General features: G+C 44.6%; 2 protein-coding genes across 12 annotated transcripts in view; both read left to right on the forward strand.

Moving 5' to 3' along the window:
• Positions 1 to 5,290, forward strand: part of LOC106582452 (FERM, ARHGEF and pleckstrin domain-containing protein 1) — a 160,735-nt gene extending 155,445 nt beyond the window's left edge. For all 3 annotated transcript variants that reach the window (XM_014165575.2, XM_014165577.2, XM_014165576.2), the window contains exons 25-27: positions 3,238 to 3,345; positions 3,790 to 3,941; positions 4,036 to 5,290. In XM_014165575.2, coding sequence (XP_014021050.1) covers positions 3,238 to 3,345; positions 3,790 to 3,941; positions 4,036 to 4,117 — 342 coding nt within the window. In that variant the 3' untranslated portion in view covers positions 4,118 to 5,290. The remainder of the gene's footprint in view (positions 1 to 3,237; positions 3,346 to 3,789; positions 3,942 to 4,035) is intronic.
• A 2,770-nt stretch (positions 5,291 to 8,060) lies between these two features.
• The window catches only part of LOC106582455 (dedicator of cytokinesis protein 9), a 268,403-nt gene continuing 250,653 nt past the window's right edge, over positions 8,061 to 25,810 (forward strand). For 8 of the 9 annotated variants that reach the window (XM_014165586.2, XM_014165579.2, XM_014165581.2 and 5 more), the window contains exon 1: positions 8,063 to 8,524. In XM_014165586.2, the coding sequence (XP_014021061.2) occupies positions 8,408 to 8,524 (117 nt within the window). In that variant the 5' untranslated portion in view covers positions 8,063 to 8,407. Of the gene's footprint in view, positions 8,525 to 25,810 lie in introns of all 9 variants that reach the window. The other variant, XM_045704859.1, reaches the window with a different exon arrangement.

The raw sequence follows: 25,810 nt of genomic DNA on the forward strand, positions 1-25,810 counted from the left end.
GATATTACCTCAGTGATTTGTCATTATATTACCTCAGTGATTTGTCATTATATTACCTCAGTGATTTGTCATTATATTACCTCACTGATTTGTCATGATATTACCTCAGTGATTTGTCATGATATTACCTCAGTGATTTGTCATTATACTACCTCAGTGATTTGTCATTATATTACCTCAGTGATTTGTCATTATATTACCTCAGTGATTTGTCATTATATTACCTCAGTGATTTGTCTCTATACTGTTGGTACTGTCACGTCTGTCAACTGCTATGTATGCCCCTTTGGATCTCACCAGGAAGGGAAAGTAGTACTGTCGTTTGTCATAGATTTAAACAGCAGCTCTCAGTGCAGCAGAAGCAGCTTCTACAAGCTCTTTGTTTTCTCTGTTGAATACTGAGCTGAGAGCAGAGCAGACATTAGCAGGAGGTGGGTGAACTGCAAAGGACACTGTTCTCAAATCAGCCCACTGTTGCTAACTCTTTCCAGTGTGGTTTCCTCATCTTATCTCTACTGTGTCTTTCCAGTGTGGTTGTGCGCTCCTTTCTTCCCTTCTTCACAGCCGTGGACTCACCGTTAGCCCCTGTTGTGTATGTGTGTGTTTACACCTACTCAGTCTTTGTGTCTCTGTCCTTCCCTCCCTCTCTCTTTCTTTTCTCTCTCTCTCTCGCACTCTTCTGTGTGTCCGTCTGTCTGTCCTCCGTGCTAGAGGAGCCTAGTCCAGTCAGTGACTCAGAGGCCTCCCTCTCGGGGCCCTCGGGGCCCAGCAGTGGCCAGGGCCCAGTGCCTCTGTCTCTTATTTGCTGGCATCGAGTTCACAGCCTCTCCTTTAGTGATTCCTGCAGGAGTCTGGAGGTAAAGGATCCAGGGAGAGAGTAGAGGCCTCCTCATCGCATTGTAGAATTACTGTCCTCGCGTACTATCACTTTATCTTTGAGGTCGTTGGTGAAAAGTGTAATTCTTTTGTGTAGAAATGTTCATCTGTAAAGACGTACAAATGAACTAAGAGAAATTAGTGGTAGCCTGCAATGGTGGTCCTGTATGACTCAGTTGGTAGAGCATGGCGATTGTGGGTTCGATTCCCGGGGCCACCTACCTGTAAAGATGTATGCATGCATGACTGTAAATCTGCTAATGTCATATATACACTGAACAAAAATATAAATGCAACATGCAACAATTTCAACGATTTTACAGAGTTACAATTCATGAAAGGAAATCAGTCAATTGAAATAAATTAACTAGGCCATAATCTATGGATTTCACATGACTAAGCAGGGGCCTAGGATGGCATAGGCCCACCCACTTGGGAGCCAAGCCCACCCACTGGGGACCCAGGCCCAGCCAATCAGAATGACTTTTTCCCCACAAAAGGGCTTTATTACAGACAGAAATAGGTATCCTGTCAAATTCTCTAAGATGGCATTGGAAGTGGCTTATGGTAGAGAAATTAACTTTAAATTATCTGGCAACAGCTCTCGTGGACATTCCTGCAGTCAGCATGCCAATTGCATGCTTCCTAAAAACTTGATACATCTGTGGCATTGTGTTGTGTGACAAAATTGCACATTTTAGAGTGGCCTTTTATTGTCCCCAGTACAAGGTGCACCTGTGTAATGATCAAATTGTTTAATCAGCTTCTTGATATGCCACATCTGTCAGGTGGATGGATTATCTTGACAAAGGAGAAATGCTCACTAATGGATGTAAACAAATTTATGCACAAAAGTTGAGAGAAATAACCTTTTTGTGTGTTTGGGAAATTTCTGGTATCTTTTATTTCAGCTCATGAAACGTGGGACCAACACTTTACTTACATGTTGCGTTTTGATTTTTGTTCAGTATTCAACGATGGCTCAGTTTACAGTACATGCTTTTTATCACCACTAGATGGCAAAACATGCTTTTTATCACCACCAGATGGCAGTACATGCTTTTTATCGCCACTAGATGGCAGTACATGCTTTTTATCACCACTAGATGGCAGTACATGCTTTTTATCGCCACTAGATGGCAGTACATGCTTTTTATAACCACTAGATTGCAGTACATGCTTTTATCACCACTAGATGGCAGTGCATGCTTTTTATCACCACTAGATGGCAGTACATGCTTTTTATCACCACTAGATGGCAGTACATGCTTTTTATCACCACTAGATGGCAGTACATGCTTTTTATCACCAGTAGATGCTTTATCACCACTAGATGCTTTATCACTAGATGCTTTATCACCACTACTGCTTTTTATCACCACCAGATGGCAGTACATGCTTTTTATCACCACTAGATGGCAGTACATGCTTTTTATCACCACTAGATGGCAGTACATGCTTTTTATCACCACTAGATGGCAGAACATGCTTTTTATCACCACCAGATGGCAGTACATGCTTTTTATCACCACTAGATGGCAGTACATGCTTTTTATCACCACTAGATGGCAGTACATGCTTTTTATCGCCACTAGATGGCAGTACATGCTTTTTATCACCACTAGATGGCAGTACATGCTTTTAATCACCACTAGATGCTTTATCACCACTAGATGCTTTATCACTTGATGCTTTATCACCACTATTGCTTTTTATCACCACCAGATGGCAGTACATGCTTTTTATCACCACTAGATGGCAGTGCATGCTTTTTATCACCACTAGATGGCAGTACATGCTTTATATCACCACTAGATGGCAGTACATGCTTTATATCACCACTAGATGGCAGTACATGCTTTTTATTACCACTAGACGGCAGTACATGCGTTTTATCACCACTAGATGGCAGTACATGCGTTTTATCACCACCAGATGGCAGTACATGCTTTTTATCACCACTAGATGGCAGTACATGCTTTATATCACCATTAGATGACAGTACATGCTTTTTATCACCACTAGATTGCAGTTGTTCACTGTGACCTTAGAGGTTCATGTGACTTTAAACTGTGGCTGGAGGCTGACTGTTTATAGCTGTACTTACCTCAGATAAACCGATGTTAGGAGTGAAAAGAGGCCCCAGGCTTTATTTACAGAGCTGACAGTACAGCACATATGCATGAACTATTTCGTATACAGTCATATAGTTAAATAAAGGTTAAATTAAAAAAACATTAAAAAAATATATATGTATATAAATGTTTGTTGATATTGCCTCTATTTGTTTTGATTTTTGTCATAATATGTCCTTTTTACACAAATGAAGTTCACTGATTGTAAATCATTGTTCTACTGTAGAATCAGCTGTCAGGAAACCTGCTGAGGAAGTTCAAGAACAGCAACGGCTGGCAGAAACTCTGGGTGGTCTTCACCAACTTCAGCCTGTTCTTCTACAAAACCCACGAGGTGAGCACCATCTCATCAGGTCTGCCCTGTCCATGTAATCTGATTCATTATGATCTAAATGAAGGTAAAACTGATCCTAGATCAGCAATCCTACACTGAGACGCTTGGTACATACGGGACCAGAACTACAGGAACAACAGATCTGTGTTCCATGTAAGGGAGTCGTACACATTCCCATGCCGGATTATCTGCTCTCACTTTAGGCACAGCTCCCCTGAATCCACTGGAATCACCACCTGAACAAACCAGTGTTAGTTACGCAATAGTCTGTTGGTTTGTTATGGCACATGTTCTACGACCTGTAGCCACTGGGCATTTTGCCAGATTTTAGAATACTGTACATTATCAAAGCATAAAAGTGATGTAAAGTTTATTCATAGTGAAAGTGAGTAGCTCCATGAAATTCAGAATGCTTTACTGTTTGGTCCTTTCCCCTCTCTCCAGGATGACTATCCGCTGGCCAGTCTACCCCTGTTGGGCTACTCTGTCACCATCCCCACTGAGTCTGAAAACATCCACAAAGACTACGTCTTCAAACTGCATTTCAAATCTCACGTCTACTACTTCAGATCTGAGAGCGAGTACAACTTTGAGAGGTACAGTACACTTCTGTATATTTGGTATTGTGTACAGTAGATAGTATATGTTTCTACTGGATGTGAAACCCTTTCTCCCTTTCTCTTCATACAGGTGGATGGAGGTCATTCGCAGTGCCACAGTCTCTGCCAGCCATACCCGCATTCTGAGCCGGAAAGAGTCCCATCCGTACTGACCCAAAGAGCCCTGTCTCCCTGTCTCCGTGCCTCTTCTCCTCACCACAACCTCCCATAGGTCTGGCCACATACAGCCTCTCTTCACACTATGACTCCCTCAAGCAGCAAGCTGGCACCACACACTCTCTTCACTTCTCTGGAATCTGTTGATTTCCTTTTCTCCATAGATCTGGGACATATGTACACTGAGCAGTGTCCATGCACAATCTTGGTGCTTATTGATGCAGTGACATGTCCGCTGGTTTAGACTGCAACAGAGACTACATTTTCTGCATTTTCTATACTCTGCTCTGAACCTCTTTTTGTAGGACGTCATTTTATACTGTTTTCTAACGGAGCACATACTATACTTCTGTTTTCACATTCTGTCATTGGATCGTTTTATGGTGGAAACTGATTCTGCTGGGGTTTTTTTTTACCTGTTTTTCATTTAGGATATCACTGCATCCTCAAGGTCTTTTGTCTCCTTGTTCATTTTATGGGGAAAAACAAAACAAAAAAGCTGCTTTGAAATCCAACAGCTTGAGTGTCAAAACAGGTCTACCATTGTCCTAGATTTTACACTGCATTTTTATTATGTCAGTGGGGAGGAGACTTAAAATGTGTCGTTAAACAGACCACTTTTATATAAATATATCTAAATATAAGATGTCTCTGGAGAATGTGAGTAACCTTGTGAAAACATGGATGATCAGTAAAGATATCCAAATATTTAGTTGTACTATTGACATAACTCTAGAACTACTTATAAAACGATCAGGTTAGTTACCATCACCACTAACGCCATTATTCGCCAAGTATAGTGAATATTCCTGTTACATGAGGATCTTTGACGTGTGGATCCCCCGGGGGTTTTCTGAATAATATTATATTCCACCCTTAATAGTGTGAGACGTGATCATAATCTGTATTATGACGGAAACCGTAATGGAAAGCTTTAAAGAATATGCGTGAACCAAAATATCAACTTTCAGTTCCAAGCATCATTGCCCTTGTTGGACTAGGCTGCCCATATGTAAGAGACATTTACGAATCTAAATGAAATGGATATATGCATATGACAGATAGGGTTTATAAAATGTTGTATTCGAGAGGGTATTGCGGGTATGCTGCCAGACAACAGAGAGAGCTCTATGGAAATGAAAGCAATAAAAAAGAAACATTTATTTGAACATTGTATTGTTGAGTTTTATTTGCATTGTCCACAATAGTTAACTTTCAATGTTTTGGACCACTTTCACTTCAATGCACTCTACAATATTATTAAAATGTTGTTTCTTGTATGACCCATAGGCGGTATTATTGATCAATAACATAAAGCCAGGTCCGTTGTGCTCGTCACAGTGGCTACTGCCCCCGAAGTTATTGCACTCATGATTTCCATCTGATGAAAGGAGAAATCGACATAGGCCTCCTAAAAACAAACTTGGTCATTGTCATTTGCTCTTAAGTACACAACATTTCAAAATTCGACATTTTAACTGTATTTGAATTCTACACGTTTAACGCTTAAATATTCAATTCACTGAACAATTAGTTCCCCTATGGAACAGAAAGACAGTGCATGGTATCTTCTTTTCACGTTTCTTTTTTTTACCCATAAATATAATTGTAAAAAATAATTACAGTAGCACACATTCATAGCGTGCTCATATAGAAAGTTGGTTGGGCAGGTCTTTGTAAATGAATGAAGTGGGGAGGTGTATGTTTCCAGAACGGAGCACGCAGATTACTTCATGGATTACCGTTCTCCTAGCAACAGGATATTATGGTGGCACCACGATTGCATATTATTATTATTAAATAAGAGTCCCCCTTCCAAAACATGCTAAACTTGGGGAATGTTGATTTTTGTTAGCACTCTAGTGCAGTACAAATGTTTTTCACAGCATTGCAACCACCTTTGAAAAAAAAATAAATGGATAATTTGACGTATTTTATTTAATATTGTATTATTTATGCCTGCATTTCTTTTGAAAGTTTACACATTGGTATTTTGAAAGGTGTTGTGTAGGCTATATTTAAAGAAATACACTTTCAATAAAATACAAAAATATATATATATATATGTTATTAAAATGACAATAGAATCAGCAAAACTTAAATGGGCCTCTTGTGTTAGGCAACAGGTGCTAGGCAACAGGTGCTAGGCAACAGGTTTAAAACAGATTGCTGGTGAGTCCTTAACCCACAAACTCCATTCACTGCAAAGTAATACAATATATATGGGATACTTACAGTATTGGGTTGTAGAGGGAAAAAATGTACTACCTGTCTAATATAAACTGGGTTGGGAAATACTCAGTCTGTGATCTACTAACCAAATATGTGTAGTTCTTGAGGGGGACTGTGTTGTACACGTCCAACAGCACTTTGTTCACCCCCCCTCCCCTCCATAGCCCCCAAAGCAATACACTGTTATGGACAGTACATGGGATGCAGATTGATTTGTAGAGAGAACATTTCTACCTGTCTCAGCTAAAGTGGCATGGGAAATACTCAGCAGGTTTTCTACTAACCAAATATTGTTCGTTTTGGGGGGGGGGGGACAACTGTGTCAGTAGACCAATCAAATGAGAGATTTCTGTAAGAGATGCTACCCAGCAATTGGGAGGTTGGCACAAGTTAGTTCTTAGGACTTTAAAGAAGAAAGGACTTCTAAATAAGACAGAGGCCCAGTAACAATCAGTTGAATTTTCTGACACTTTGGACAGATGGGGGATGATCCATGAATTAGTCCGATCCAAGTCCAAGAAGCCAACCTTTGGATTAATTAAGACCAATGTTCCCTCTAAATGGCGTAGCCTTAAAGGGGCAGTGTTATATTTTGAGACAGGCTTGAATAAGTAGCCAATAGGCAGAGGGTAGCATAATTTGACTGATTCTCTGTAGTAATAGTATGGGAATAATAATGTATTTTATTTTGTAAAGTGGTTTCTTGTATCAAACAACACAACTCATGGAATGTAGGCCTACATTGAAAACCACACATTGGCTGCTACTGTAGACTGTATCATAGAACAGCTATTTCCATGTTAAAATATTATGGGATGCATTTTCTACATTGTTTTTGATGGTGGGCCACTCTGGTAGTCCGACATTATGATCAAATAGCCACAGTAGCCTACTTGACCACTGTTGAAACTATAACTTAAAGACAGCCACAGTGATCACAGTAAACGTGCGCTGGAAGTTGTGTTGTGAAAGGGAGGGGTAAGTGTCCTTAAACTGTCATTCTTGTTTAGTTTTTTTCATGAATGTGTATGTTTGATGTTGTGTCTGGCCTATGCTGTGTCTCTCATCATATCGCAGTGCATCTTTTACATAAAGCAAATATCTATGAAAATAAGACAATAAAGAAATACCTAATCTAATCTAAAACCACCTCAAAAATATTTAATTTGTCAAGCTAAGCGATTGACCTAATGCTTTTACTTGGCACATATCAAGATTGGCCTTGCGTTGATTTAAATGGTGCAGCCATCAACATCACCATTATGTTAATCTAGGTCGTTTTGACAGGTATGTCAGTCCATCATTGGTCGTTATGACAGGTATGCCAGTCCGTCATTGGTCGTTATGACAGGTATGCCAGTCCGTCATTGGTCGTTATGACAGGTATGCCAGTCCATCATTGGTCATTATAACAGGTCTATAACAGGTCTCTACAGCCCAGTATTCTCAACATACCAGTGTGAACATTGTATTTTTCCATTATTAGGCTTAAAAAATGTTTTTAAAACCATGTTTCATTTGTTTTTATACTTATTGCCTTTTCTTGTTGGTACAATAAAAGTGGCCATTGATTAGAATTATTTATCCTTTGACTTCGTTATCCACATTGCAATGTTTTGAAATGGGGCTTTTATTTTGAAGGTTTCCTCATTACCATATGGACGTGACGTCATTTGTGTTGCTGGCAGAATACTAGTGATTACTTCTGGCTGACGTCGTCGCATGAGCCTACACCGTCACCGACCAAAGGGAGACGGAGGGGCAGCGGTAATGAGACGGTGACACCTCTGAAGAATGGTTTATTATGACAACAATAACTCCGCGGGGGAATGTAACGGCTGCGGGATAATACAATACAACTTTCACTTGTAATTGGTGCAAATTATGAGATCAAAAAGGGATACTCAACCACCTAAACATGATCCAGTTTCAAACTCAATGTGCGCACTAGTGGGGTTGAATAAACTGATTAACCGGTTTATGAATTCATTTTTCACTTTCATTTGACGTTTAATCAATTCTTAAAAGAAATTGATGAAAGGCAGAACTCGACAATGTCTGTTCCAGTACATCCGGAGACCAGGAAATTTACAAGGGGACTAAGTAAACCTGGCACTGCGGCTGAACTAAGGCAAAGTGTCTCTGAGGTTGTCAGGACCTCCGTGTTTATTGTAAGTACACCATTTCCGTACCTTCTTCCTCTAACGTAATCTATCGCGTTTTCTATCGTACATCTGTCTGCTATTGTGCCTTGTGTGTTGTTACTTTGTAGCCCATCGAGGTGCACCCAACCTCTCCATGTGTCTCCAGAGTTCTGACTGGAGGTCAGCTGGTTTGGCGCTCTGATACTCTTACTCAACATGTTTCCCAATAAGATCTGAATTCCATTTTGTATAAGTACTTGAAAGCATGACATGATGCATTACATGTTGTGGGGGGAGGGTTACATATTATTTGACTTGACCTTTTATTTGTTTACATTACTTTAATTGTGTTTTGCCATCTTCACCTGCCTCACTTCATTGAGTTTTATTCCATTCTAGTTAAACAAGTTTCACCCTGTGATCCTCCAGAAAGGTCGATCCCATCCTTCTTTCATTATTCCAATATGTAAATGAGATAGAGGCACACAGCAGCAATGGTAGGCCTATAGGCTACATGGATAATTATGGATATTCAAAAAGTCTAACATTTGGGGGAGAGGGGGGTTGTACTAAGCTGACATATGGAATTGTTTTAAGATGGATCATTTAGCTATTTAATTTAGAATTTTAGGACTCATGAATGTAAAAAAAAAAAGATATATAAAACAATTATTTGATAAAATATTGAATTTGGCCGACTATAGCCCATAGAAACGCATTGAATAACACATTCATAAATGGCAAAATAGACAGTAAAACAATGAATCATAAGGAATAATGTTATTAAGTGTCTGTTCTATATCTAGGAGATTCAGTGCACGTGGAAAGTATTCAGACCCTTTGATTTTTTCCACTTTTTGTTTATGTTTTTGCCTTATTCTATAATGGATTATTTTCCCCCCTCCATCAATCTACAAACAATACCTCATAAGGACAACGCAAAAACAGGTTTTTAGAGATTTTGGCAAATTTATTACGAATAAAAACTGAAATATCACATGTACAGTGTCTTTGGAAAGTTTTCAGACCCCTTCCCTTTTTCCACATTTTGTTACATTACAGCCTTATTCTGAAATTGATTAAATAAAATACAAATCTCATCAATCTACACAAAATGCCCCATAATGACAAAGCGGAAACAGGTTTTTAGAAATGTTTGCAAATTTATAAAAAATAAAACCAGAAAAACGTATTTACATAAGTATTCAGACCTTTTGCTATGCAACTCTAAATTTAGCTCAGGTGCATCCTGTTTCCATTGATCATCTTTGACATGTTTCTACAACTTGATTGGAGTCCACCTGTGGTAAATTCAATGAATTGGACATGATTTGGAAATGCACACGCGTCTATATAATGTCCCACAGTTGACGGGCCGCCCCCAGGTGGTGAGGGTAGGCAACAACACATCTGCCACGCTGATCCTCAACACGGGGGCCCCTCAAGGGTGCATGCTTAGCCCCCTTCTGTACTCCCTGTTCACCCATGACTGAGGGGCCAAGCACGACTCCAACACCATCATTAAGTTTGCCGATGACACAACGATGGTAGACCTGATCAACGACAACGATGAGACAGCCGATAGGGAGGAGATCAGAGACCTGACCGTGTGGTGCCAGGACAACAACCTCTCCCTCAACGTGGTCAAGACAAAGGAGATGATTGTGGACTACTGGAAAGGGAGGACCGAGCACGCCCCCATTCTCATCGACGGGGCTGTAGTGGAGCAGGTTGAGAGCTTCAAGTTCCTTGGTGTCCACATCACCAACAAACTATCATGGTCCAAACACACCAAGACAGTTGTGAAGACAATGCCTATTCCCCCTCAGGAGACTGAAAAGATTTGGCATGGGTCCTCAGATCCTCAAAAAGTTGTACAGCTGCACCATCGAGAGCATCCTGATACCGCCTGGTATGGCAACTGTTCGGCCTTCGACCACAGGAAGGCCCTAAAAATGGCCAAAGACTCCAACCACCATAGTCATAGACTGTTCTCTCTGCTACTGCACAGCAAGCGGTACCAGAGCACCAAGTCTAGGTCCAAAAGGCTTCTAAATACCTTCCCCCCCCATTGTTTTTACCGTGTATAGTCACTTTACAAATTACCTTGACTAACCTGTACATTGGCTTGGTACCGGTACCCCCGTATATATCCTCGTTATTGTTAAGTACATTTATTGTGTTACTTTTTGATTGATTAGATTTTTTTTTACTTTAGTTTATTTAGTAAATATTTTCTTAACTCTTCTTGAACTGCATTGTTGATTAAGGGCTTGTAAGTAAGTGATAAATACAGTTTGATTTGATATCTAAACATCAATTTTGCAAAGGCTCTGGGAGAAAGGAGTTTACACTTTTGTGTGTGTGTGTACTGTGTTTGTTGTGGTTTTGGAGTCATTGTTCAAACTTTTCTGGAAGAAGTTGCTAAGTAACCGAACTGGACACCGCCCAGACTCTCTGTCACCGTCCAGACTCTCTGTCACCGTCCAGACTCTCTGTCACCGTCCAGACTCTCTGTCACCGTCCAGACTCTCTGTCACCGTCCAGACTCTCTGTCACCGTCCAGGCTCTCTGTCACCGTCCAGTCTCTCTGTCACCGTCCAGACTCTCTGTCACCACCCAGACTCTCTGTCACCGTCCAGGCTCTCTGTCACCGTCCAGACTCTCTGTCACCGTCCAGACTCTCTGTCACCACCCAGACTCTCTGTCACCGTCCAGGCTCTCTGTCACTGTCCAGACTCTCTGTCACCGTCCAGACTCTCTGTCACCACCCAGACTCTCTGTCACCGTCCAGGCTCTCTGTCACCGTCCAGTCTCTCTGTCACCGCGCAGACTCTCTGTCACCGTCCAGACTCTCTGTCACCGTCCAGTCTCTCTGTCACCGTCCAGGCTCTCTGTCACCGTCCAGACTCTCTGTCACCGTCCAGGGTCTCTGTCACCGTCCAGTCTCTCTGTCACCGTCCAGACTCTCTGTCACCGTCCAGGCTCTCTGTCACCGTCCAGTCTCTCTGTCACCGCGCAGACTCTCTGTCACCGTCCAGACTCTCTGTCACCGTCCAGGCTCTCTGTCACCGTCCAGACTCTCTGTCACCACCCAGACTCTCTGTCACCGTCCAGGCTCTCTGTCACCGTCCAGTCTCTCTGTCACCGCCCAGACTCTCTGTCACCACCCAGACTCTCTGTCACCGTCCAGTCTCTCTGTCACCGCCCAGACTCTCTGTCACCGTCCAGGCTCTCTGTCACCGTCCAGACTCTCTGTCACCGTCCAGACTCTCTGTCACCGTCCAGACTCTCTGTCACCGTCCAGGCTCTCTGTCACCGTCCAGGCTCTCTGTCACCGTCCAGGCTCTCTGTCACCGCACCTTCATATTATTTATTCAGACAAAGGATTCTGGAGGAGGAGGCGACGAGGGATATGCATTTTTAGAAGGAAGCCATTGTGAATATGACCCGACTAAGCACAACTCCCAAGTTGAGAATGGCCTGGATACAGCTGTTGCATGAATATCATTTGACATCCTCCAACTAGTGGCCATTCACTGACCAACGTATGGTGGCTGGTAGGAGTCATAAAGCTGGAAGCGTAGCTCTGTTGTTCTGGTGAAGTGCTCGTGGGGACTCTCAGTGGAATGTGATTGTACACGAGACCACTGTCCACACACACACACACACACACACACACACACACACACACACACACACACACACACACACACACACACACACACACACACACACACACACACACACAGCTTGTAAGTAATTCCTGGGTGAAACATTTAAATATCCCTCAGAGGGAAAGAAGGATCTCTTTCAGCAGCGTAATGGGGAGATTGTGACGGATCCCCCCCCCATCGTGGACGATTGTAGTTCAGTCTACATTACAACACAAATGTATTGTATTCTTTCTCTCTGAAAGATTGTAATCCAAATGCCCACTAAGAAGTCATAATGAGCTGAATAGATTTTCTTTGGTCGGTAGATATTGTATGGCTCAAACTAGAAAATCATGGATTGGATAAATGCAAATGTTGGATTTTGGAAGCAAACACTGTCCACTCTTCTACTTATTAGCCTGTTTATGATGTTTCTGAGAAGATACACTGGGCAGAGCCCCTTTGTTTATTGTTGGAGTAGAGTGACGTGTCAGTGGATAGGGCCCATTCCTGAGATGTCTCTCTGTTTCTCCATGCCCAGAGCAGAGCCAGGTTTCTCTCTGTGAATACCCAGGTTTCTCTCTGTGAATACCCAGGTTTCTCTCTGTGAATACCCAGGTTTCTCTCTGTGAATACCCAGGTTTCTCTCTGTGAATACCCAGGTTTCTCTCTGTGAATACCCAGGTTTCTCTCTGTGAATACCCAGGTTTCTTTCTGTGAATACCCAGGTTTCTCTCTGTGAATACCCAGGTTTCTCTCTGTGAATACCCAGGTTTCTCTCTGTGAATACCATTAGAACCATAATGGACGTCATCAGCTTTGAATGTGTTGCTGCTGATGGTGGTGGTGACGGCAGCAACTCAAAAGTCTACCTTTGAAACAAAACAGGATTTAGCACTCTCTCTCTCTGTCCCCTTTATTAGATTAAACAGAAAGGCCTTGGCCACTTTACAAAATATTCCTCTCAAATGAAGGGCTCTGTATTCTAGCTCTGCTTTCCTTGTTTGGGAAGGTGTGGAAGCTATCTGCTCAGATGTATCAGTCTAATGGGGTGATGGGGTGATGGGCTGATGGGGTGATGGGCTGATGGGGTGATGGTCTGATGGCTGATGGTCTGATGGTCTGATGGCTGATGGGGTGATGGGCTGATGGTCTGATGGGCTGATGGGCTGATGGCTGATGGGGTGATGGGCTGATGGCTGATGGTCTGATGGGCTGATGGCTGATGGGGTGATGGTCTGATGGTCTGATGGCTGATGGGCTGATGGCTGATGGGCTGATGGGGTGATTGTCTGATGGGCTGATGGGGTGATGGTCTGATGGGCTGATGGGCTGATGGTCTGATGGGCTGATAGTCTGATGGGCTGATGGCTGATGGGCTGATGGGGTGATGGGCTGATGGTCTGATGGTCTTAGCCCGTTGATGACAGCTACAAATGATCTGTTAACGCACAAGTGCTAGAAAGCAGCTGGGGGCGGTTGTGTAATTTTAATCAATAGTCCATGTTGGATTTCAGCTAATGTTGATAAACTTAGATCCTCCCTGGTCCTGCTGTTGGTGGGAACCTGGAGGAGGGATATCATCTCACATAGCCTCCAGGCCTGTCATATGGTCCAGGCCTGTCATATGGTGCAGGCCTGTCATATGGTCCAGGTCTGTCATATGGTGCAGGCCTGTCATATGGTCCAGGTCTGTCATATGGTCCAGGCCTGTCATATGGTGCAGGCCTGTCATATGGTCCAGGTCTGTCATATGGTGCAGGCCTGTCATATGGTCCAGGTCTGTCATATGGTACAGGCCTGTCATATGGTCCAGGTCTGTCATATGGTGCAGGCCTGTCATATGGTCCAGGTCTGTCATATGGTCCAGGCCTGTCATATGGTGCAGGCCTGTCATATGGTCCAGGTCTGTCATATGGTCCAGGCCTGTCATATGGTCCAGGTCTGTCATATGGTCCAGGCCTGTCATATGGTGCAGGCCTGTCATATGGTCCAGGCCTGTCATATGGTCCAGGTCTGTCATATGGTCCAGGCCTGTCTCTTGACACTATATAAATTACTCATCTGGCAGTGTTTGATGATACCCTGATGAAGACAGCTTCGCTGTCGAAACGTTGGTTATTCAAATTTTTGCATCTGAGCTCTTAGTGTGTGCGGCTTTCCTTTATTTTCTAGTGTTCTACTCCGCTAGCCAGCACCTCGCCTTTAAAGGTGTGCGTTTTTTTTTTCTATATGGTCCAGGCCTGTCATATGGTCCAGGTCTGTCATATGGTCCAGGCCTGTCATATGGTCCAGGCCTGTCATATGGTCCAGGTCTGTCATATGGTCCAGGCCTGTCATATGGTCCAGGTCTGTCATATGGTCCAGGCCTGTCATATGGTCCAGGTCTGTCATATGGTCCAGGTCTGTCATATGGTCCAGGTCTGTCATATGGTCCAGGTCTGTCATATGGTCCAGGCCTGTCATATGGTCCAGGTCTGTCATATGGTCCAGGTCTGTCATATGGTCCAGGTCTGTCATATGGTCCAGGTCTGTCATATGGTCCAGGCCTGTCATATGGTCCAGGTCTGTCATATGGTCCAGGTCTGTCATATGGTCCAGGCCTGTCATATGGTGCAGGCCTGTCATATGGTCCAGGTCTGTCATATGGTGCAGGCCTGTCATATGGTCCAGGTCTGTCATATGGTACAGGCCTGTCATATGGTCCAGGTCTGTCATATGGTGCAGGCCTGTCATATGGTCCAGGTCTGTCATATGGTCCAGGCCTGTCATATGGTGCAGGCCTGTCATATGGTCCAGGTCTGTCATATGGTCCAGGCCTGTCATATGGTCCAGGTCTGTCATATGGTCCAGGCCTGTCATATGGTGCAGGCCTGTCATATGGTCCAGGCCTGTCATATGGTCCAGGTCTGTCATATGGTCCAGGCCTGTCTCTTGACACTATATAAATTACTCATCTGGCAGTGTTTGATGATACCCTGATGAAGACAGCTTCGCTGTCGAAACGTTGGTTATTCAAATTTTTGCATCTGAGCTCTTAGTGTGTGCGGCTTTCCTTTATTTTCTAGTGTTCTACTCCGCTAGCCAGCACCTCGCCTTTAAAGGTGTGCGTTTCTTTTTTCTATATGGTCCAGGCCTGTCATATGGTCCAGGTCTGTCATATGGTCCAGGCCTGTCATATGGTCCAGGCCTGTCATATGGTCCAGGTCTGTCATATGGTCCAGGCCTGTCATATGGTCCAGGTCTGTCATATGGTCCAGGCCTGTCATATGGTCCAGGTCTGTCATATGGTCCAGGTCTGTCATATGGTCCAGGTCTGTCATATGGTCCAGGTCTGTCATATGGTCCAGGCCTGTCATATGGTCCAGGTCTGTCATATGGTCCAGGTCTGTCATATGGTCCAGGTCTGTCATATGGTCCAGGTCTGTCATATGGTCCAGGCCTGTCATATGGTCCAGGTCTGTCATATGGTCCAGGTCTGTCATATGGTGCAGGTCTGTCATATGGTCCAGGTCTGTCATATGGTCCAGGTCTGTCATATGGTGCAGGCCTGTCATATGGTGCAGGCCTGTCATATGGTGCAGGTCTGTCATATGGTCCAGGTCTGTCATATGGTCCAGGTCTGTCATATGGTGCAGGCCTGTCATATGGTGCAGGCCTGTCATATGGTGCAGGCCTGTCATATGGTCCAGGTCTGTCATATGGTCCAGGTCTGTCATATGGTGCAGGCCTGTCATATGGTGCAGGCCTGTCATATGGTGCAGGCCTGTCATATGGTGCAGGCCTGTCATATGGTGCAGGCCTGTCATATGGTGCAGGCCTGTCATATCTGAATAGCCAAGGGGAGCCCTTTGTTCGTCACAGAGGGCGATGGAGAAATCAGACGCCGCATAAACTGTTTGGCAGGCGGTACAGCAGAGCATTTCCTGTCTCAATTAAACTGGCCTACAGAGCATCAACAAATAGTCGTCGAGCACTCATCCACTCACTATCCGTGTAATTGTTAATTTCCCTCTTTCACTCGCAGTCTTTTGTTATCATCCATGATGCTTTTTCTTCAGGAGTCATTTATAGTAACAGTCACAGTGTTGTTGTGAGCAACCCTCACATCTGTGTACAGACAGACAGACAGCTCAACAACCCTCACATCAGTGTACAGACAGACAGACAGCTCAACAACCCTCACATCAGTGTACAGACAGACAGACAGCTCAACAACCCTCACATCAGTGTACAGACAGACAGACAGCTCAACAACCCTCACACCAGTGTACAGACAGACAGACAGACAGCTCAACAACCCTCACATCAGTGTACAGACAGACAGACAGCTCAACAACCCTCACATCAGTGTACAGACAGACAGACAGCTCAACAACCCTCACACCAGTGTACAGACAGACAGACAGACAGCTCAACAACCCTCACATCAGTGTACAGACAGACAGACAGCTCAACAACCCTCACATCAGTGTACAGACAGACAGACAGCTCAACAACCCTCACATCAGTGTACAGACAGACAGCTCAACAACCCTCACATCAGTGTACAGACAGACAGCTCAACAACCCTCACATCAGTGTACAGACAGACAGACAGCTCAACAACCCTCACATCAGTGTACAGACAGACAGGCAGCTCAACAACCTTCACATCAGTGTACAGACAGACAGACAGCTCACCAACCCTCACATCAGTGTACAGACAGACAGACAGCTCAACAACCCTCACATCAGTGTACAGACAGACAGCTCACCAACCCTCACATCAGTGTACAGACAGACAGCTCAACAACCCTCACATCAGTGTACAGACAGACAGACAGCTCAACAACCCTCACATCAGTGTACAGACAGACAGGCAGCTCAACAACCTTCACATCAGTGTACAGACAGACAGACAGCTCAACAACCCTCACATCAGTGTACAGACAGACAGACAGCTCAACAACCCTCACATCAGTGTACAGACAGACAGACAGCTCAACAACCCTCACATCAGTGTACAGACAGACAGCTCAACAACCCTCACATCAGTGTACAGACAGACAGACAGCTCAACAACCCTCACATCAGTGTACAGACAGACAGACAGCTCAACAACCCTCACATCAGTGTACAGACAGACAGACAACTCAACAACCCTCACATCAGTGTACAGACAGACAGCTCAACAACCCTCACATCAGTGTACAGACAGACAGACAGCTCAACAACCCTCACATCAGTGTACAGACAGACAACTCATCAGGTGGTCGTGTTCAAAATTAGGCCGTGCCACAGACCAGGAACATTGTCTCCAGTGTAATTGGAGTCTTTGACTCTGACTCATTGCTTGACCTTTGACCCTGTACTGGATTATGTGAGAGGACTCTGGCGGATAGTCATTGCCTGACCTTTGACCCTGTACTGGATTATGTGAGAGGACTCTGGCGGATAGTCATTGCCTGACCTTTGACCCTGTACTGGATTATGTGAGAGGACTCTGGCGGATAGTTATTGCCTGACCTTTGACCCTGTACTGGATTATGTGAGAGGACTCTGGCGGATAGTCATTGCCTGACCTTTGACCCTGTACTGGATTATGTGAGAGGACTCTGGCGGATAGTTATTGCTTGACCTTTGACCCTGTACTGGATTATGTGAGAGGACTCTGGCGGATAGTTATTGCTTGACCTTTGACCCTGTACTGGATTATGTGAGAGGACTCTGGCGGATAGTTATTGCCTGACCTTTGACCCTGTACTGGATTATGTGAGAGGACTCTGGCGGATAGTTATTGCCTGACCTTTGATCCTGTACTGGATTATGTGAGAGGACTGTGGCGGATAGTCATTGCCTGACCTTTGACCCTGTACTGGATCGACCATTGTTATCGTGTAGGCTTGTCTTAAGTCTTTCTCTTACCTTTTCTAATTGTGATTAAGTGGAAATGAAAGGGTGTTTAATGTAGCCTAATGTTGTGTGGGATAGAGTGCCCATAAGGTGGACTTTCTTTTGACTTGTTTTTATGGATGTGTGTATAAATGTGTAATTCACTTTTCCAGCCCTATACGGTCATGAATCCAGTGTTGAGCTTGGCCATGTGAACCTGCTGAATGGATACTGTTGTTCCCTGTCAGGAAGAGTAGAGATGGGGGGACTGTGGAGAATGACTGTGTATGCTGTATGCTGTATGCTGTATGCTGTATGCTGTATGCTGTATGCTGTATGCCACCCTCCTTGCCAGTCAGGAGATTAGTGGATTGTAACTGTTGTCCAGCAGAGCAGGCTCTAAGCAGCTTGGTTGCACACACTCTCTCCGATCTCTCTCTACCCCTCTCTCTCTCTTTGCCTTCTCTGCCTCTCCAACTGTGGTCTCTCTCTCTCTCTCTCTCTCTCTCTCTCTCTCTGGTCTCTCTCTCTAGTCTCTCTGGTCTCTCTCTCTCTCTCTCTCTCTCTCTCTCTCTCTCTCTCTCTCTCTCTCTCTCTCTCTGGTCTCTCTCTCTAGTCTCTCTGGTCTCTCTCTCTCTCTCTCTCTCTCTCTCTCTCTCTCTCTCTCTCTCTGGTCTCTCTCTCTAGTCTCTCTGGTCTCTCTCGCTCTCTCTCTCTCTCTCTCTCTCTCTCTCTCTCTCTGGTCTCTCTCTCTAGTCTCTCTGGTCTCTCTCTCTCTCTCTCTCTCTCTCTCTCTCTCTCTCTCTCTCTCTCTCTCTCTCTCTCTGGTCTCTCTCTCTAGTCTCTCTGGTCTCTCTCTCTCTCTCTCTCTCTCTCTCTCTCTCTGGTCTCTCTCTCTAGTCTCTCTGGTCTCTCTCTCTGGTCTCTCTCTCTCTCTCTCTCTCTCTCTCTCTCTCTCTCTAGTCTCTCTGGTCTCTCTCTCTCTTGGGTCTCTCTCTCTCTGGTCTCTCGCTCTCTGGTTTCTGGTCTCTCTCTCTCTCTCTGGTCTCTCTCTCTGGTCTCTTTCTCTGGTCTCAATTCATTTCAAATAAATTCAAGGGGCTTTATTGGCATGGGAAACATATGTTAACATTGCCAAAGCAAGTGAAGTAGATAATAAACAAAAGTGAAATAAATAATACAAATGGAACAGTAAACATTACACTCACAGAAGTTCCAAAAGAATAAAGACATTTTTTTTATTTAATTTATTTATGTCACCTTTATTTAATCAGGTAGGCCAGTTGAGAACAAGTTCTCATTTACAACTGCGACCTGGCCAAGACAAAGCAAAGCAGTGTGACACAAACAACAACACAGAGTTACACATAAACAAACGTACAGTCAATAACACAACAGAAAAATAGAAAAATCTATGTACTGTGTGTGCAAATGCTGTATATATATATATATACAGTGTTGTAATGATGTGCAAATGGTTAAAGTACAAAAGGGAAAATAAATAAACATAATTATGGGTTGTATTTACAATGGTGTTTGTTCTTCACTGGTTGCCCTTTTCTTGTGGCAACATCTTGCTGCTGTGATGGCACACTGTGGTATTTCACCTAGTAGATATGGGAGTTTATCAAAATTGGGTTTGTTTTTTCAAATTCTTTGTGGATCTGTGTAATCTGAGGGAAATATGTAATATGGTCCTACATTTGGCAGGAGGTTAGGAAGTGCAGTTCAGTTTCCACCTCATTTTGTGGGCAGTATGCACAGAGCCTGTCTTCTCTTGAGAGCCAGGTCTGCCTACTGCGGCCTTTCTCAATAGCAAGGCTATGCTCACAGAGTCTGTACATAGTCAAATCTTTCCTTAAATTTTGGGTCAGTCTCAGTGGTCAGGTATTCTGCCACTGTGTACTCTCTGTTTAGGGCCAAATAGCATTCTAGTTTGCTCAGTTTTTTTGTGAGTTCTTTCCAATGTGTCAAGTAATTATCTTTTTGTTTCCTCATGATTTGGTTGGGTCTAATTGTGCTGCTGTCCTGGGGCTCTGTGGGGTGTGTTTGTGTTTGTGAACAGAGCCCCAGGACCAGCTTGCTTAGGGGACTCTTCTCCAGGTTCATCTCTCTGTAGGTGATGGCTTTGTTATGGAAGGTTTGGGAATCGCTTCCTTTTAGGTGGTTGTAGAATTGAACGTCTCTTTTCTGGATTTTGATAATTAGCGGGTATCAGCCTAATTCTGCTCTGCATGCATTATTTGGTGTTTTACGTTGTACATGGAGGATATTTTTGCAGAATTCTGCATGTAGAGTCTCAATTTGGCTGTTTGTTCCATTTTGTGAATTCCACTTTTGTGGATTGGGGTGATCAGTCCTTCGATCAGTCCTTCCCCTCACCTTCTCCTCTAGCACTCTGATCCTCTCCTCTAGTGCTCTGTTCTTCTCCTGCTCCTGTAGATGTTGTCTCACTACAGTCCAGCGTGCAGATGTCTCTCTCCACCTCCAGCTCTCCAGGTCTGGTTAAGGGGGTGTTGTTGTGCTGGACTGTTGTCTGGGTCTGTGCTGACTGGAGTGTAATCACCTGCTGTTCCAGCTCCACCTGCCTTACCTCCAGCTGAGTGAATGTATCTCTCTCTCACTCTCTCTCTCTGGTCTCTCTCTCTCTGGTCTCTCTCTCTCCCTCTGGTCTCTCTCTCTCTCTGGTCTCTCTCTCTCTGGTCTCTCTCTCTGGTCTCTCTCTCTCCCTCTGGTCTCTCTCTCTCTGGTCTCTCTCTCTCTGGTCTCTCTCTCTCTCTGGTCTCTCTCTCTCCCTCTGGTCTCTCTCTCTCTCTCTCTGGTCTCTCTCTCTCTCTGGTCTCTCTTTCTCTCTCTGGTCTCTCTCTCTGGTCTCTCTCTCTCTCTCTCTGGTCTCTCTCTCTGGTCTCTCTCTCTCTCTGGTCCCTCTCTCTGGTCTCTCTCTCTCTCTGGTCTCTCCCTCTGGTCCCTCTCTCTGGTCTCTCTCTCTCTGGTCTCTCTCTCTCTCTGGTCTCTCTTTCTCTCTCTGGTCTCTCTCTCTGGTCTCTCTCTCTCTGGTCTCTCTCTCCCTCTGGTCCCTCTCTCTGGTCTCTCTCTCTCTCTGGTCTCTCTCTCTCTCTGGTCTCTCTCTCTCTCTGGTCTCTCTTTCTCTCTCTGGTCTCTCTCTCTGGTCTCTCTCTCTCTCTGGTCTCTCTCTCTGGTCTCTCTCTCTCTCTGGTCTCTCTCTCTGGTCTCTCTCTCTCTGGTCTCTCTCTCTCTCTGGTCTCTCTTTCTCTCTCTGGTCTCTCTCTCTCTGGTCTCTCTCTCTCTCTGGTCTCTCTTTCTCTCTCTGGTCTCTCTCTCTGGTCTCTCTCTCTCTCCCTCTGGTCTCTCTCTGGTCTCTCTCTCTCTAGTCTCTCTCTCTGGTCTCTCTCTCTCTCTGGTATCTCTCTCTGGTCTCTCTTTCTCTCTCTGGTCTCTCTCTCTCTCTCCCTCTGGTCCCTCTCTCTGGTCTCTCTCTCTCTCTGGTCTCTCTCTCTCTAGTCTCTCTGGTCTCTCTCTCTCTCTGGTGTCTCTCTCTCTAGTCTCTCTCTCTGGTATCTCTCTCTGGTATCTCCCGCTCTCTAGTCTCTCTCTCTCTCTCTGGTCTCTCTCTCTCTCTCCCTCTGGTCTCTCTCTGGTCTCTCTCTCTCTGGTCTCTCTCTCTTTCTCTGGTCTCTCTTTCTTGTCTCTCTCTCTCTCTGGTCTCTCTCTCTCCCTCTGGTCTCTCTGGTCTCTCTCTCTCTGGTCTCTCTCTCTCTCTGGTCTCTCTCTCTCTCTCTCTCTGGTCTCTCTCTCTCTCTGGTCTCTCTTTCTCTCTCTGGTCTCTCTCTCTGGTCTCTCTCTCTCTCTCTCTGGTCTCTCTCTCTGGTCTCTCTCTCTCTGGTCTCTCTCTCTCTCTGGTCTCTCTCTCTCTCTGGTCTCTCTCTCTCTCTGGTCTCTCTCTCTCTGGTCTCTCTTTCTCTCTCTGGTCTCTCTCTCTGGTCTCTCTCTCTCTCCCTCTGGTCTCTCTCTGGTCTCTCTCTCTCTAGTCTCTCTCTCGTGTCTCTCTCTCTCTCTGGTATCTCTCTCTGGTCTCTCTTTCTCTCTCTGGTCTCTCTCTCTCTCTCTCTCCCTCTGGTCCCTCTCTCTGGTCTCTCTCTCTCTCTGGTCTCTCTCTCTCTAGTCTCTCTGGTCTCTCTCTCTCTCTGGTGTCTCTCTCTCTAGTCTCTCTCTCTGGTATCTCTCTCTGGTATCTCCCGCTCTCTAGTCTCTCTCTCTCTCTCTGGTCTCTCTCTCTCTCTCCCTCTGGTCTCTCTCTGGTCTCTCTCTGGTCTCTCTCTCTCTCTCTGGTCTCTCTTTCTTGTCTCTCTCTCTCTCTGGTCTCTCTCTCTCTCCCTCTGGTCTCTCTGGTCTCTCTCTCTCTGGTCTCTCTCTCTCTCTGGTCTCTCTCTCTGGTCTCTCTCTCTTGTCTCTCTCTCTCTCTGGTCTCTCTCTCTCTCTAGTCTCTCTCTCTGGTATCTCTCTCTGGTATCTCTCTCTCTCTGGTCACACCACAGCAGACCAAGCTATATTCAAGGCTACCTGGACCTGGACCTCACAGGTGTCCAAGGGTCATATTAGCAAAACACAGATCAAACTGTAGGCCTATTTTTTTATGTTTCATAATTTCTGTAACTTCTTCAGAGTAACTATGGAACTAATAGACAGTTGAGCATTGTTGAAATGTGTGTGATATATGTGTTTCTGTGTAAAGGTAAGGGTACTGTTAGTGAACAGAGGTCCAGTGGGCAGAGATGGTGAGACAGATGAGCTCTCAGCCTGCATGGATCATTAATACATGGGACCATTAAGAGGCCCACTCTTTGGCCAAGGCATAATATACAGACACTGCTCTAACACACTGAACAAGCCCTATCCACTTTCCCCTTGTAGACAGCACTCAACCTCCCTGATATCCTTGATAGTTATGGCCTCTGGCATGCTGTATTGGAAAGTGGGATGCCTAGTCAGTTGTACAACTGAATGCATTCAACTGAAATGTTTCTTCCGCATTTAACCCAACCCCTCTGAATCAGAGAACAACAGATTTTTACCTTGTCAGCTCATGGATTCAATCTAGCAACCTTTCGGTTACTGGCCCAACGCTCTACCTACTAGCCTACCTGCCGCCCCAGTGTGGTAGACAACAGGCTCTGTCCTGCTGTATAGTGGCTGCTGTATGGCTCTGTCCTGCTGTATGGTGGCTGCTGTATGGCTCTGTCCTGCTGTATGGCTCTGTCCTGCTGTATGGTGGCTGCTGTATGGCTCTGTCCTGCTGTATGGCTCTGTCCTGCTGTATGGCTCTGTCCTGCTGTATGGTGGCTGCTGTATGGCTCTGTCCTGCTGTATTGCTCTGTCCTGCTGTATGGTGGCTGCTGTATGGCTCTGTCCTGATGTATGGCTCTGTCCTGCTGTATGGCTCTGTCCGGCTGTATGGTGGCTGCTGTATGGCTCTGTCCTGATGTATGGCTCTGTCCTGCTGTATGGCTCTGTCCTGCTGTATGTCTCTGTCCTGCTTTATGGTGGCTGTTGTATGGCTCTGTCCTGCTGTATGGCTCTGTCCTGCTGTATGTCTCTGTCCTGCTTTATGGTGGCTGCTGTATGGCTCTGTCCTGCTGTATGGCTCTGTCCTGCTGTATGGCTCTGTCTTGCTGCATGGCTTTGTCCTGCTGTATGGCTCTGTCCTGCTGTATGGCTCTGTCCTGCTGAAAGGCTCTGTCCTGCTGAAAGGCTCTGTCCTGCTGTATGTCTCTGTCCTGCTGAAAGGCTCTGTCCTGCTGTATGTCTCTGTCCTGCTGAAAGACTCTGTCCTGCTATATGGTGGCTGCTGTATGGCTCTGTCCTGCTGTATGGCTCTGTCTTGCTGCATGGCTCTGTCCTGCTGTATGGCTCTGTCCTGCTGTATGGCTCTGTCCTGCTGAAAGGCTCTGTCCTGCTGAAAGGCTCTGTCCTGCTGTATGGTGGCTGCTGTATGGCTCTGTCCTGCTGTATGGCTCTGTCTTGCTGCATGGCTCTGTCCTGCTGTATGGTGGCTGCTGTATGGCTCTGTCCTGCTGTATGGCTCTGTCCTGCTGAAAGGCTCTGTCCTGCTGTATTGTTCTGTCCTGCTGTATGGCTCTACAGCTCCATGTAATGACTGTTGTCCATCACTTCATCTCTATGTAATGACTGTTGTCCATCACTACATCTCTATGTAATGACTGTTGTCCATCACTACATCTCTATGTAATGACTGTTGTCCATCACTACATCTCCATGTAATGACTGTTGTCTATCACTACATCTCTATGTAATGACTGTTGTCCATCACTTCATCTCTATGTAATGACTGTTGTCCATCACTTCATCTCTATGTAATGACTGTTGTCCATCACTACATCTCTATGTAATGACTGTTGTCCATCACTACATCTCTATGTAATGACTGTTGTCCATCACTACATCTCTATGTAATGACTGTTGTCCATCACTACATCTCTATGTAATGACTGTTGTCCATCACTACATTTCTATGTAATGACTGTTGTCCATCACTACATCTCTATGTAATGACTGTTGTCCATCACTACATCTCTATGTAATGACTGTTGTCCATCACTACATCTCTATGTAATGACTGTTGTCCATCACTACATCTCTATGTAATGACTGTTGTCCATCACTACATCTCTATGTAATGACTGTTGTCCATCACTACATCTCTATGTAATGACTGTTGTCCTGGAAGAGAATCGTCATTAGGAAATTGGACTGAGTTGGAGTTGGAGAGGCCTAGTATGTTCTCTGACATATGATCTTGTAGATGTGTGTTCTCTACTTGAATGGTGTCTAGTCTGCATCTAAATAGGACACGATAACAGAAGAGAAGGGGAATCAGGGGTCTGTATTGATATCCAATTGTTTAACTGGAACACTCTATACTGTCTGTATTGATATCCAAGTGTTTAACTGGAACACTCTATACTGTCTGTATTGATGCCCTAGTATACAACTGGAACACTCTATACTGTCTGTATTGATGCCCTAGTGTTTAACTGGAACACTCTATACTGTCTGTATTGATTATCTAGTATACAACTGGAACACTCTATACTGTCTGTATTGATATCCAAGTGTTTAACTGGAACACTCTATACTGTCTGTATTGATATCCAAGTGTTTAACTGGAACACTCTATACTGTCTGTATTGATATCCAAGTGTTTAACTGGATTACTCTATACTGTCTGTATTGATATCCAAGTGTTTAACTGGAACACTATACTGTCTGTATTGATATCCAAGTGTTTAACTGGAACACTCCATACTGTCTGTATTGATGCCCTAGTGTTTAACTGGAACACTCTATACTGTCTGTATTGATACCCTAGTGTTTAACTGGAACACTCTATACTGTCTGTATTGATTATCTAGTATACAACTGGAACACTCTATACTGTCTGTATTGATGCCCTAGTGTTTAACTGGAACACTCTTTACTGTCTGTATTGATGCCCTAGTGTTTAACTGGAACACTCTATACTGTCTGTATTGATTATCTAGTATACAACTGGAACACTCTATACTGTCTGTATTGATGCCCTAGTGTTTAACTGGAACACTCTATACTGTCTGTATTGATGCCCTAGTATACAACTGGAACACTCTATACTGTCTGTATTGATGCCCTAGTATACAACTGGAACACTCTATACTGTCTGTATTGATACCCTAGTGTTTAACTGGAACACTCTATACTGTCTATA

Source organism: Salmo salar, chromosome ssa21 (genome assembly GCF_905237065.1).
Source record: "Salmo salar chromosome ssa21, Ssal_v3.1, whole genome shotgun sequence".
Lineage (NCBI taxonomy): Eukaryota > Metazoa > Chordata > Actinopteri > Salmoniformes > Salmonidae > Salmo > Salmo salar.